This window comes from Oncorhynchus mykiss, chromosome 29 (assembly GCF_057628025.1).
Source record: "Oncorhynchus mykiss isolate SJ-2025 chromosome 29, ASM5762802v1, whole genome shotgun sequence".
In the NCBI taxonomy this organism is placed as follows: domain Eukaryota; kingdom Metazoa; phylum Chordata; class Actinopteri; order Salmoniformes; family Salmonidae; genus Oncorhynchus; species Oncorhynchus mykiss.
Window position 1 is genome coordinate 11,018,704 of NC_143050.1, and position 13,136 is coordinate 11,031,839.

A 13,136-nucleotide genomic window follows, 5' to 3' on the forward strand; every position below is an offset into this window, starting at 1 on the left:
AACAACCTTTTATCAGCCGTGCTGATATATCGAGCCGATTTTGGCTTTTCTAATCCATCGCCTATCGGCCCTTCTCTAACGATTTTGCGGATACTCTGTCCACATAACAAAACTGCTGCTATGCCAGCCGACACTCATCGCCTGAGCCACGAGCACTGCCCAGCAAGCAGAAGGCTCATTCTCCAACAGAAAGGTGCAGTATTGAGAAACAGATGAATTGACAGTGACCAAAGTTGATCTCCTGTTGCAAATTCTAGTTGTGTAATTCACCAATAATAAGACTTGTGTAGACGTGCATGCAATAAACTAGCTAGCTAAGCAGATAGCTTTGTGACCCGTTAGCAAATATAATGATAATGAACCCTTTCATCTGTAGTGTTAGCAAGCTAGCTATATTAGCTACTATGCTAGCTAAACATTGTGTTAGATATCAGATAGGAGCTAATAGCCAACGTAGCTAGCTAACTTTAGCTGGTCATCATTTTGAACATGCACCATTTTCAGCTTCAAGCCATCTGACTTGCGGTGTAATGTGAGCTATTTACTGGTGTGCTGATCTGACCAGCCACAGTCATATCTGTAAATTGACAGCCGATAGTCAGATTAGATAATTGTCATAATAGGCAAAGGAGAAAGTGTTTTAAAATGCCTAAATATTGGTAAACGAATATCTAAATGTATTTGCAAATGATCTCCTGATATACCTGACCAATATTGGAAAAGGAATGCGGGTCTTGCTAAAAATATTTTTCAGAATGTCCTATAATCTCAGGATATAACATGAACATAGAAAAACAAAATAATAACTCATGATCTACAGCAATCATTTAAGTCCAATCCTTTTGTCACTTCTAGGTTAGACTACTGCAATGCTCTACTTTCCGGCTACCCGGATTAAAGCACTAAATAAACTTCAGTTAGTGCTAAATATGGCTGCTAGAATCCTGACTAGAACCAAAAAATGTTGATCATATTACTCCAGTGCTAGCCTCTCTACACTGGCTTCCTGTCAAGGCAAGGGCTGATATCAAGGTTTTACTGCTAACCTACAAAGCCTTACATGGGCTTGCTCCTACCTATCTCTCTGATTTGGTCCTGCCGTACATACCTACACGTACGCTACGGTCACAAGACGCAGGCCTCCTAATTGTCCCTAGAATTTTTAAGCAAACAGCTGGAGGCAGGGCTTTCTCCTATAGAGCTCAATTTTTATGGAACGGTCTGCCTACCCATGTCAGAGACGCAAACTCGGTCTCAACCTTTAAGTCTCTACTGAAGACTCATCTCTTCAGTGGGTCATATGATTGAGTGTAGTCTGGCCCAGGAGTGGGAGGGTGAACGGAAAGGCTCTGGAGCAACGAACCGCCCTTGCTGTCTCTGCCTGGCCGGTTCCCCTCTTTCCACTGGGATTTTCTGCCTCTAACCCTATTACAGAGTCACTGGCTTTACTGGGGCTCTCTCATGCCGTCCCTGGAGGGGGTGTGTCACCTGAGTGGGTTGAGTCACTGATGTGGTCATCCTGTCTGGGTTGGCGCCCCCCCCCCCCCCCCCTTGGGTTGTGCCGTGGCGGAGGTCTTTGTGGGCTATACTCAGCCTTGTCTCAGGATGGTAAGTTGGTGGTTGAAGATACCCCTCTAGTGGTGTGGGGGCTGTGCTTTGGCAAAGTGGGTGGGGTTATATCCTTCCTGTTTGGCCCTGTCCGGGGGTGTCCTCGGAATGGGCCACAGTGTCTCCTGACCCCTCCTGTCTCAGCCTCCAGTATTTATGCTGCAGTAGTTTATGTGTCGGGGGGCTAGGGTCAGTTTGTTATATCTGGAGTACTTCTTCTGTCCTATTCGGTGTCCTGTGTGAATCTAAGTGTGCGTTCTCTAATTCTCTCCTTCTCTCTTTCTCTCTCTCGGAGAACCTGAGCCCTAGGACCATGCCCCAGGACTACCTGACATGATGACTCCTTGCTGTCCCCAGTCCACCTGACTGTGCTGCTGCTCCAGTTTCAACTATTCTGCCTTATTATTATTCGACCATGCTGGTCATTTATGAACATTTGAACATCTTGACCATGTTTTGTTATAATCTCCACCCGGCACAGCCAGAAGAGGACTGGCCACCCCACATAGCCTGGTTCCTCTCTAGGTTTCTTCCTAGGTTTTGGCCTTTCTAGGGAGTTTTTCCTAGCCACCGTGCTTCTACACCTGCATTGCTTGCTGTTTGGGGTTTTAGGCCGGGTTTCTGTACAGCACTTTGAGATATCAGCTGATGTACGAAGGGCTATATAAATAAATTTGATTTGATTTGATTTAAGTGGACCACAAAAAAAAAAAAAAATACTTAGGATGCTTAATAGGTGTCAACAAATACGTTTAATAAAGATACCATAATCCCATTATCAACAATATGAACGCAGATCTAATTAAATACAACAATCTTCCCATAAATCTTCCAGGTAGAGTACATCTTTTCAGAATGGCTCCAACAGTTATTTATTCTCAGTAATCCGAATTACCCCACCAAACACATTATTTAAAAAAAAAGTATACTCGGTCATAAGACTTTGTGGTCAAATAAGATGGATATAATAAAAGTTTTACATCTTCCTCGGCCAGGTGGTTTTAACCTTACAGACTTGGAATTGTATCAACTCGCCGTCCAGGACCTTTACTTGCGACATACACTGACTGTACAAAATATTAACAACACCTTCCTAATATTGAATCACCTTTTTGCTCTCAGAACAGCCTCAATTGGTCGGGGTATGGACTCCACAAGGTGTTGAAAGCGTTCCACAGGGATGCTGGCCCATGTTGACTCCAATGCTTCCCACAGTTGTGTCAAATTGGCTGGATGTCCTTTGGGTGGTGGACCATTCTTGACACACACAGGAAACTGTTGAGCGTGAAAAACCCAGCAAAGTTGCAGTTCCAACCGGTGCGCCTGGCACTTATTACAATACCCCGTTGAAAGGCACCGAAACACAATCCATGTCTCAATTGTCTCAAGGCTTTAAAATCCTTCTTTAACCTGTATCCTCCCATTCATCTACACTGATTGAAGTAGATTTAACAAGTGATCATAGTTTCACCTGGTCAGCCTATGTCATGGAAAGAGCAGGTGTTCATAATGTTTTCTACAATCCATGTATCGTTAAATGCACCGAAGAGGAACAATGGGCACATATTTTAGATGCAAATGCTCATCCCCAGAATCTTTTCACGTGTCTAAGAATGAAGCTAAGAACATTAACAACTTCATAGTTAAGAACACAATAAAAATATGGAAGATAATTAAACATTTTCAACAAGAATCAATATCATCACTAAAAAAACACAACATTATGGAACAATCCTTGGATATCTTTTCAGAATTCACTGATAAAATATGCCTTCCACATGGAAGGCATAGGAACCGGAAATTATTTGGTAGTAGGAAATACATTTATTTCCATGACAGAATTATTAAGCAACGTAGATCATTTCAAAGACATGCAACTTAAGTTTCATATCAAGAAATTTAAATTTGAAATCTTGGACATCAGAGAAATCTTGAGGGAATCCTATTTGAGTCAGAAAAGGATGTTCATATGATAGGTAAGATATACAAGACCTTGCCGAGTGCCTATCCAACTGATAATCTCTTGAAAAAAATAACTACTGGAACCGAGACATAAAAATAAGTGATATTGGCACAAGATGGAGGGAATGGTGGAACATTACTAACACAATTGCATTTAACGAAAATGTACACTTAATCCAGTATAAACTAGTGAAGGGAAATCTTAACGCTACAGCATACAGTGACATTCTAGACAATTCTGTGCTTCCAACTTTTGGGGAAAGTTTGGGGAAGGCCCTTTCCTGTTTCAGCATGACAATGCCCCCGTGCCCAATGCGAGGTCCATACAGAAATGGTTTGTCGATATCGGTGTGGAAGAGCTTGACTGGCCTGTACAGAGCCCTGACCTCAACCCCATCTAACACCTTTGGGATGAATTGGAACAATGGCTGTGAGCCAGGCCTAATCGCCCAACATCAATGCCTGACCTCACCAATGCTCGTGGCTGAATGGAAGCAAGTCCCTGCAGCAATGTTCCAACATCTAGTGGAAAGCCTTCCCAGAAGAGCGGAGGCTGTTATAGCAGTTGGGGGGAGGGGACAACTCCATATTAATGCCCATGATTTAGGAATGTGATGTTTGACGAGTGTGTGTCCACATACTTTTGTCAATGTAGTGTAATTCCGACATTGAAGGATATTAGATTTGTCATCTGTAGCACCATAGACTCTACTGATCAGCCAAAACAAGCTCAGCTCAATATATGCACACACTCCTATTGAATAGGCATTCACCTGTATAGTGAGTAGGCCTATGCCATCTTAATTGACCCAGTTTATTAAGAGATTCACCATTCAAATAACATTACCACCATTGTGTTATGAAGTTAGATTGGTGAAAACAAAAGTCAAATCTATTGTTTAAAAGTGGGAAATTTGTATTACATTTTTTCACATTTTATGATGTTGAATATCAGCCTAAAATATTGACCATGGGCCATCCAAAATCAGTATCGGTCCTAAAACAAAATCCATATCGGTCATTCACTAGTTGACAGACAAGATGGCTGACGTGACTATAGTGAATGTTGGTGCAGTTAGGTAATTAAAACGGTGAAGTGTGTGAATTTACTCTCAGCTCCAACCCCCTAATCCATTTTTATTGAAAAGATTAACGGGGCCAGTTTACAGCGCTCTCAGAAGGAGGGTTATCGCTCCCTTAAGACATCTTCAAGAACTTTAATTAGGCTACGCAGTAAATCTGGAATTCCCATTTACTGGGGTGCAGTCAAGGTTACAATAAAAGCCAGCGACTGACTGCCTGCCTACGGTGAACCTATAAAGGAAATTAAGTATGTGACACTCTGTAAATGGCTGCTCAGTTGCCAATTATCCATCCTTTCTCTCCAGGCTGTCAATAATCAGAGGTTCAAGGCTGCCCCATGCCAGACAGAATAACAACTTCTCCTGGTGCAGTGGATCTAGTACAGTGAGCCACACCCTGGTGGTGTGTAGAGTAGACTAAAAGCGTCTGCATTCGTCACATCCGGAACAGTTCGTGCATATAGTAATGACAACATTTTGTGACGTATTCGTTCATTTTCATTACGGCAAGTGTTTAGTGAGGTCAGCTGTTCGTGCACACAACATTTGTTCTCGAAGCAAGCCAAGTCGGAAGCCGAACTCCACACCCATTCGTCTGTGACTGGTCAACAGTAGGGATTCTTCAATGAAGTGTTAGCTGTCATTCAACAAGAGACGACTCGTTTTCATGCAAGATTTTTCACTTGAGAAACACTGCACCAAACATCTTCGTTAGATATAAAACGGTGCAACTAACACCATGCCCAAAGCCCCCACATGAAATGCGATCACGACACGCAGGTTGAAATATCAAAACAAACCATGAACCAATTATATTAATTTGGGGACAGGTCGAAAAGCATTAAACATGCATGGCAATTTAGCTAGCTAGCTTGTAGTTGCTACTTAATTTGTCCTATTTAGCTAGCTTGCTGTTGCTAGCTAATTTGTCCTGGGATATAAACGTTGAGTTGTTATTTTTGCTGAATGACACAAGGTCCTCTACTCCGACAATCTACGCACAAAACGGTCAATCGAATTGTTTCTCTCCTCCTAGGCCTTTTCTTCTTTGGACTTTATATGGCAATTGGCATCCAACTTTCATAATTAGGTGTATTACCACAACCGACTGACCGCAATTCATATTTCAATTACCCACGTGGGTATAACCAATGAGGAGATGGCACATGGGTATATGCTTCTAAAAGCCAATGAGGAGATGGGAGAGGCATCGCTTTCGGCGTCACAAATAGAAGCAACTTCTATTTTAGTGATTGGAAACACAGACGCTCGTTGGCGTGTGCGAGCACTGTGGGTGCAACGATTGAATAACATTGTATGTGTACATTTATTTTGCAACGCTGGCGCACGCGACAAGTCCAGTTTGGGTAGCGTGTAAGATATCCTCGGCAAAAACGTAAACATTTATGACAGATTTCTTGAGTTATCTTAGATTAATTCGGACTATTTTGAGGAATTCTATATTGGCTATGGCTTCTCAAGATGGACAAACAGTACTATTGCCACTTTTTTCACGTTTTTTTTAAGTGTAGGTCTTATAAGGGAGTAGGCTAGAAGCCAGCCAAACCGAAGCATGCTCAAACCTTAACAGGGACATAGTCTGTGTCCAAAACGGGACTCTATTCCCTATATAGGAAAGTCATGCACTATCAAAGGAATAGGGACGTAACCATACAGAATCTACAGCCCACTAGCACAGTGGTATTCAAACTTTTTCCGTGGTGACAATTCATTACATTTTCAAGTCAGAATTTATAGACACCCAATTTTTTCACAACCTTCAATTCATTACATTTCCATCTCTTATCAAAATGAAAAGAAACCAAGAAATACACCCAATCAATAATTTCTCCTTCAAATTAGCCTCATCAAAAAGGTTTGTACTGCATATTTTCCCAAACAATATACAGTTTGAATGCTATTTTATTATTTATTATTATATTTTTGTGCCCCCCCCCACAAGCTCAGGTCATGTTTATCTCTCTAGGTTCAAACTTGTCATTGCTATGAGTGTGGTTGCGTCACTGAACTGAGGTAACCTTGTTAATTAAATGTTTTTTGTACAATGTATTTGTTTACTGCTCACCCGTCTTCTGTGGTCCAATTATGAGCAGCTTAGGGAATCGGTCGCATGTCTTCTCTTTGGACCAGATGTCTTTGTGCCTTTTGTCCTCACAGGGGTCCTGTAGGGACAGAGTGGGCAGAATTAGTTCACCTGGAAGTTCCGTTCAGTAAACATGGAGGGAATATATGCCTCAGGATGAGCTGCCATAGGTATGACTTGCCCAGCCAGTTCAGAATATACAGTACCAGTCAAAAGTCTAGACAAACCCATCAGAGTAAGTGTTTATTTTTACTATTTTCTACACTGTTGAATAATAGTGAAGACCTCAAAACTATAAAATAACACATATGGAATCATGCGTTAAACAAATTAAAATGTATATTTAGATACTAGATTCTTCAAAGTAGCCACCCTCTGCCTTGATAACTGCTTTGCCCACTCTTGGCCTTCTCTCAGCCAGCTTCACCTGGAATGCTTTTCTAACAGTCTTGAAGGAGTTCCCACATATGCTAAGCACTTGTTGGCTGCTTTTCCTTCACTCTGTGGTCCAACTCATCTCAATTGGGCTGAGGTAGGGGATTGTGGCGGCTAGGTCATCTGATGCAGCACTCCATCCCTATCCTTCTTGGCAAAATAGCCCCTACAAAGCCTGGAGGTGTGTTGGGTCATTGTCCTGTTGAAAAACAAATTATATTCCCACCAAGTGCAAACCAGGTGGGATGGCGTATTGCTGCAGAATGCTGTGGTAGCCATACTGGTTAAGTGTGCCTTGAATTCTAAATACATCACAGACAGTGTCACCAGCAAAGCACGCCCACACCTCCTCCTCCATGCTTCACAATAGGAACCACACATGTGGAGATCATCTGTTCATCTACTCTGTCTCACAAAGACACAGTGGTTGGAACCAAAAATCTCACATTTGGACTCATCAGACCAAAGGATAGATTTCCACCAGTGTAAAGTCCATTGCTCGTGTTCCTTGGTCCAAGAAAGTCTCTTCTTATTGGTGTCCTTTAGTCGTGGTTTCTTTGCAGTAATTCGTCCATAAAGGCCTGAATCACACAGTCTCCTCTGAACATTTGATGTTGAGATGTGTCTGTTACTTGAACTATGTGAAGCATTTATTTGGGCGGCAATTTCTGAGGCTGGCAACTCTAATGAACTTACCTTCTGCAGCAGAGGTAACTCTGGGTCTTCCTTTCCTGTGGTGGCCCTCATGAGAGACAATTTCATCATAGCACTTGATGTTTTTTGCGACTGCACTTAAAGAAAGTCCTTGAAATGTTCCGGATTGACTGACCATGTCTTAAAGTAATGATGTAATGATGGACTGTCGTTTCTCTTTCCATATTTCAGCTGTTCTTGCCATAATATGGACTTTGTCTTTTACCAAATAGGGCTATCTTCTGTAAACCCCCCCTACCTCATCACAACTAGGGCTGTTGCGGTGACAGTATTACTGCCACACCGGCGATCACGAGTCATGAAGGCAGTAGTCAAATGCCACATGACCATTTAGTCACGGTAACTAGTCTTCTCCCAGCTCTGATGGTGCTGACGGTCATTAGTAACCTACCAAACGTGCTAACTGCCTGGCACGCAGCACTCTATTATCCCTCTAATCACTCTGACATCAATGCAAATGTAATCGAAAATCTAATCAAAACACGTCATAAGAGCCCATGATCTCATGTTGCGCAACATTTCTATAGGCTATGTAATTTTCGGGAGAAAACAGTGATGGGTGCTAATATAAATACCTGGATTGCGTCAGCTTTCTAAAGGCTATGCCTACTATATTTATTTCTCAACTTTCCTAATATCAAGCACATTGCTTATATTTAAATCAGGAGTAAAGCCTACCTGGCAGGAATGAAAATAAGCCACGGGGAAAAGCGTCTTCCATTCGCCATCTAAGTGCATAGATGACATGCATTTTTTGTCCCACTGCCCGTTTCGATTAAGGTGCATAATGGTAAATTCTAAATCAAAACAAATGTCACACATATATTATTTAGTATATGTAAAGACAAGATTAAATCAAGAAAAGTCTGATGGGTGACAATATTAGCCTCACTTGTGAATGATATATTATCACTTGTGAATGATTCCCAGCATAAGAAACAAAGCCTTTATTTTGCAACCTTTTCTAATCATAGTCACACACCTCATGTAGCCTAGCCCATAGGCCTATACATTTTGATAAGGCTTGAATCACAACTAGTGGACAAATAAATTCTTAAAATGAAGCACATTATTCCGCTTTACAAGGGGTGTAGAGCCTAACTGGCATACAGTTGAAGTCAGAAGTTAACACACCTCAGTTTTTCACAATTCCTGACATTTAATCCGAGCAAAAATTCCCTGTCTTAGGTCAGTTAGAATCAGCAATTTATTTTAAGAATGTGAAATGTCAGAATAATAGTAGAGAGTTTACATACTCTCAATTAGTATTTGGTAGCGTTGCCTTTAATTATTTTTATTTGGTGTCAAACATTTCAGGTATCCTTCCACAAGCTTCCCACAATAAGTTGGGTGAATTTTGGCCCATTCCTCCTGACAGAGCTGGTGTAACTGAGTCAGGTTTCTAGGCCTCCTTGCTTGCACACACTCTTTCAGTTATGCCCACAGATTTTATATAGGATTGAGGTCAGGGCTTTGTGATGGCCACTCCAATACCTTAACTTTGTTATCCTTAAGCCACTTTGCCACAACTTTGGAAGTATGCTTGGATCATTGTCCATTTGGAAGACGCATTTGAGACCAAGCTTTAACTTCCTGATTGATGTCTAGAGATGTTGCTTCAATATATACACATAATTTCTCTCCATCATGATGAAATCTATTTTGTGAAGTGCACCAGTCCCTCCTGCAGCAAAGCACCCCCACAACATGATGCGGCCACCCCCGTGCTTCACGGTTGGGATGGTGTTCTTCAGCTTGCAAGCATCCCCCTTTTTCCTCCAAACATAATGATGGTCATTATGGCTAAACAGTTCTATTTTTGTTTCATCAGACCAGAGGACATTTCTCCAAAAAAGTACGATCTTTGTCCTCATGTGCAGTTGCAAACTGTAGTCTGGCATTTTTATGGCGGTTTTGGAGCAGTGGTTTCTTCCTTGCTGAGCGGCCTTTCAGGTTATGTTGACATAGGACTTGTTTTACTGTGAATATAGATACTTTTTTACCTGTTTCCTAAAGCATCTTCACAAGGTCGTTCGCTGTTGTTCATCTCTAGGAGACGGAATGCGTCTCCTTCCTGAGCGGAATGACGGCTGTGTGGTCCCATGATGTTTGAACTTGCGTACTATTGTTTGTACAGATGAACGTGGTACCTTCAGGTGTTTGGAAATAGCTCCCAAGGATGAACCAGACTTGTGGAGGTCTACAATTTTTTTTCTGAGGTCTTGGCTGATTTCTTTTGATTTTCCCATGATGTCAAGCAAAGAGGCACTGAGTTTGAAGGTAGGCCTTGAAGTACATCCAAAGGTACACCTCCAATTGACTCAAATGATGTCAATTAGGCTATCAGAAGCATCTAAAGCCATGACGTTTTCTGGAATTTTCCAAGCTGTTTCAAGGCACAGTCAACTTAGTGTATGTAAACTTCTGACCCACTGGAATTGTGATGCAGCGAATTATAAGTGAAAAAATCTGTCTGTAAACAATTGTAGGAAAAATGACTTGTGTCATGCACTAAGTAGATGTCCTAACCGACTTGTTAACAAGAAATTTGTGGAGTGGTTGAAAAACAAGTTTTAATGACTCCAACCTAAGTGTATGTAAACTTCCGACTTCAACTGTATATAAGCAGAGCGTGAGTTTCAAGTTTGGGGAAGATAATTTGCGCTATAAAAACGCACCATTATAATAAAAGCATTACATTTATAATTGCATTTGCAGTCACTTTTGAGAATGGTGTTTTTGCACTAATGGAACATTCACACTCACTTACTGCCATGTGTGCATTGCTGCACTCATAATGTGAAGAAATAGCCAAATCAATTATCAACATTTTAAGCTAAACATTCTGATCTGTTGCATCAGCCACATAAAAAACATGTTTTGATGCTAGTGGTCGTATTAATTTGGGACCTATCGCATCTCACAACTGTCCCAGACGATGTTTGGACTATTTATTTCTCGCACAGAGTAGGTCGACTTTTGTACTATTGGGGATAGTAGATTGACATAGGCTAGTGCTTTTGCTGTTCGTTAGGCCTACTCATCTTGTTGGCTGACAAAGTAAATGTGGACAGTTCTTCCAATATGCACCTCGGAATTGGATGAGGCACGCAGTTGCTTTCTCGATGTGCCCATCTTCATTTGCAGCCTGTGAGAAAGACCAGATCACGTGACGGAGAGCCATGTGAGTGAGAGAGCTTCCGATTGCGCAGCACACTCAGGGAGAATTTAATTGAACCTTTATTTAACGAAGCAATTCAGTTTAGAACAAATTGTTATTTTCAATGACGGCCTACCAAGGAACACTCCGGGAGAAGGGCACAGCGCCCCAAAAGACAGATTTTTTTAGGGTGCAATACGGCCACAAAGGGAATGCTGCTCTGAAATTCGAGGCATTATCAAGTGCTTGTCAAATTGTGAATGAAAGACTGATGAAGTGTGTACAGCCTGTGCAAAAAAAACAAAGCAGAGCTCATGCCTTCAAGCAAATCTTTTCAAATCATTAGAATCTCATCATGCAGCCTTACAATGCAGCAGTCAAAACATATAGCCCAACGTTTGTAGAATAACTAAAGTTACATGAATAACTCTAAATTAAGCATATAGGAGTACCTGTTTCTTTGTTAATCACTCAACACAGAATAGACTCATGTGCGCACTCCCTGAAATGTTCGGAGACAATATTTATATTTTATTCAACTTTGTTCAATTGTATTCTTCATACTATAAAATAATGCCATGGAATGATAAGCAAATCTTGTCTGCTAAATGAACTAGCGTAGCCCACAGCCATTTGGCATATGAGGAGTATGCTATTTTTTTCTTCTGAAATAGACTACATTTTCTCCATATCATGCTTCTTTAGACCTGTCTAAAATAAATAATGGATTTATTGTGAAAGTGTAGGCTATATTACATGGAAGCCAGGAGATGCTAAATGTGTTTATGTTAATTAACGGTTCATTACCGTGAGACCGACAGTTATTTGCTTGACAATCACCGGCTGACGAAATTTTGTGACCGCCACAGCCCTAGTCACAACACAACTGATTGGCTCAAATGCATTGAGGGAAAAAAAATCCACAAATTAACAAGGCACACCTGTTAACTGAAATGCATTCCAGGTGACTACCTCATGAAGCTGGTTGAGAGAATGTCAAGAGCGTGCAAAGCTGTCATCAAGGCATTCTACTTTGAAGAATCTAAAAAATATATATATTTTTGGTTACTACATGATTGCATAGTTTTTATGTCTTCACTATTATTCTACAATGTAAAAATAAAGTAAAACCCTTGATTGAGTAGGTGTGTCCAAACTTTTGACTAGTACAACACTATTCTCACACACACACACCAGTCTCATATATAGCGGCAGTCTGTTTGCAATTAAAGTCTACCACTAACTTGGCCAGGGGACTTGTTACTGTGGTAAAGCAGTGAGACCTGTGTGTGTGTGTATTAACATGTCGCACAACGGTTACAGACAACTGTATCCACCCTGTGGGACCAACAATGTGCCAAGGGGAGGGGTGCTTTTAATTCAGCTCAAACGAACCCAACCAGTCTAGTCTAACAGAGGTTTGGGGGAGCAGACTCAAACATTTGGTTTCTAAATCACCCCTTGATCAATTATGCTCCTTAGTACCTTCTTGTAGGGACTAAGGAAAGAACCCATAATCAGTATCAGGAAGGGTGCCTTTTCATTGGTCTTCCTGATTGGTTAGAAGCCTTCAGTGTATCAATGTGGAAGATAGCTCAGAGCAGCCCTGCAAGGCCCGTGGTGTCATGTGCCTCAGGGTCTATCTGCATGTCAAGACGATACCAACTGCCCTAAATCTATCTATCTAACTCCTTCCCTCCCCACTGCCTCATGGGTAATGGAGGCGACCAGGCTATCATATTAATCCCAATACATTTAACACAGTGCTGTGTTGAAGAAACCTCTGGACCCAGGCAGGCACAAGTTTACTCTAAACTTCAAAGGGTGGCACACATTAACTTCTACACTGTGACAACTCCACACTGACAGTGTGAGGAACTGCCAAGATGGCAGTTGGACGTCTTAGGGAAAGAAACCGCCTTCTTTCTGTGTTGTTGGGAAACAGTGTCTGAGTCTGCTTCCCCCACAAAACCACAGTTCTAAGAGCCAGCCTCTTGTAGCTCTAAACCCAAATAAGACTTGCACTGTAAGAAGCAATTGAGACTGAGTCAAAAGGACTTGCACTGTAGGA

At 41.5% G+C, this 13,136-nt stretch overlaps 1 protein-coding gene across 7 annotated transcripts in view; it reads right to left on the minus strand.

The window, feature by feature from the left end:
- Positions 1-13,136, minus strand: part of LOC110510194 (bifunctional heparan sulfate N-deacetylase/N-sulfotransferase 1) — a 144,538-nt gene that overhangs the window by 19,804 nt on the left and 111,598 nt on the right. For all 7 annotated transcript variants that reach the window (XM_036968304.2, XM_036968306.2, XM_036968305.2 and 4 more), the window contains one exon: positions 6,739-6,835. In XM_036968304.2, the coding sequence (XP_036824199.1) occupies positions 6,739-6,835 (97 nt within the window). The remainder of the gene's footprint in view (positions 1-6,738; positions 6,836-13,136) is intronic.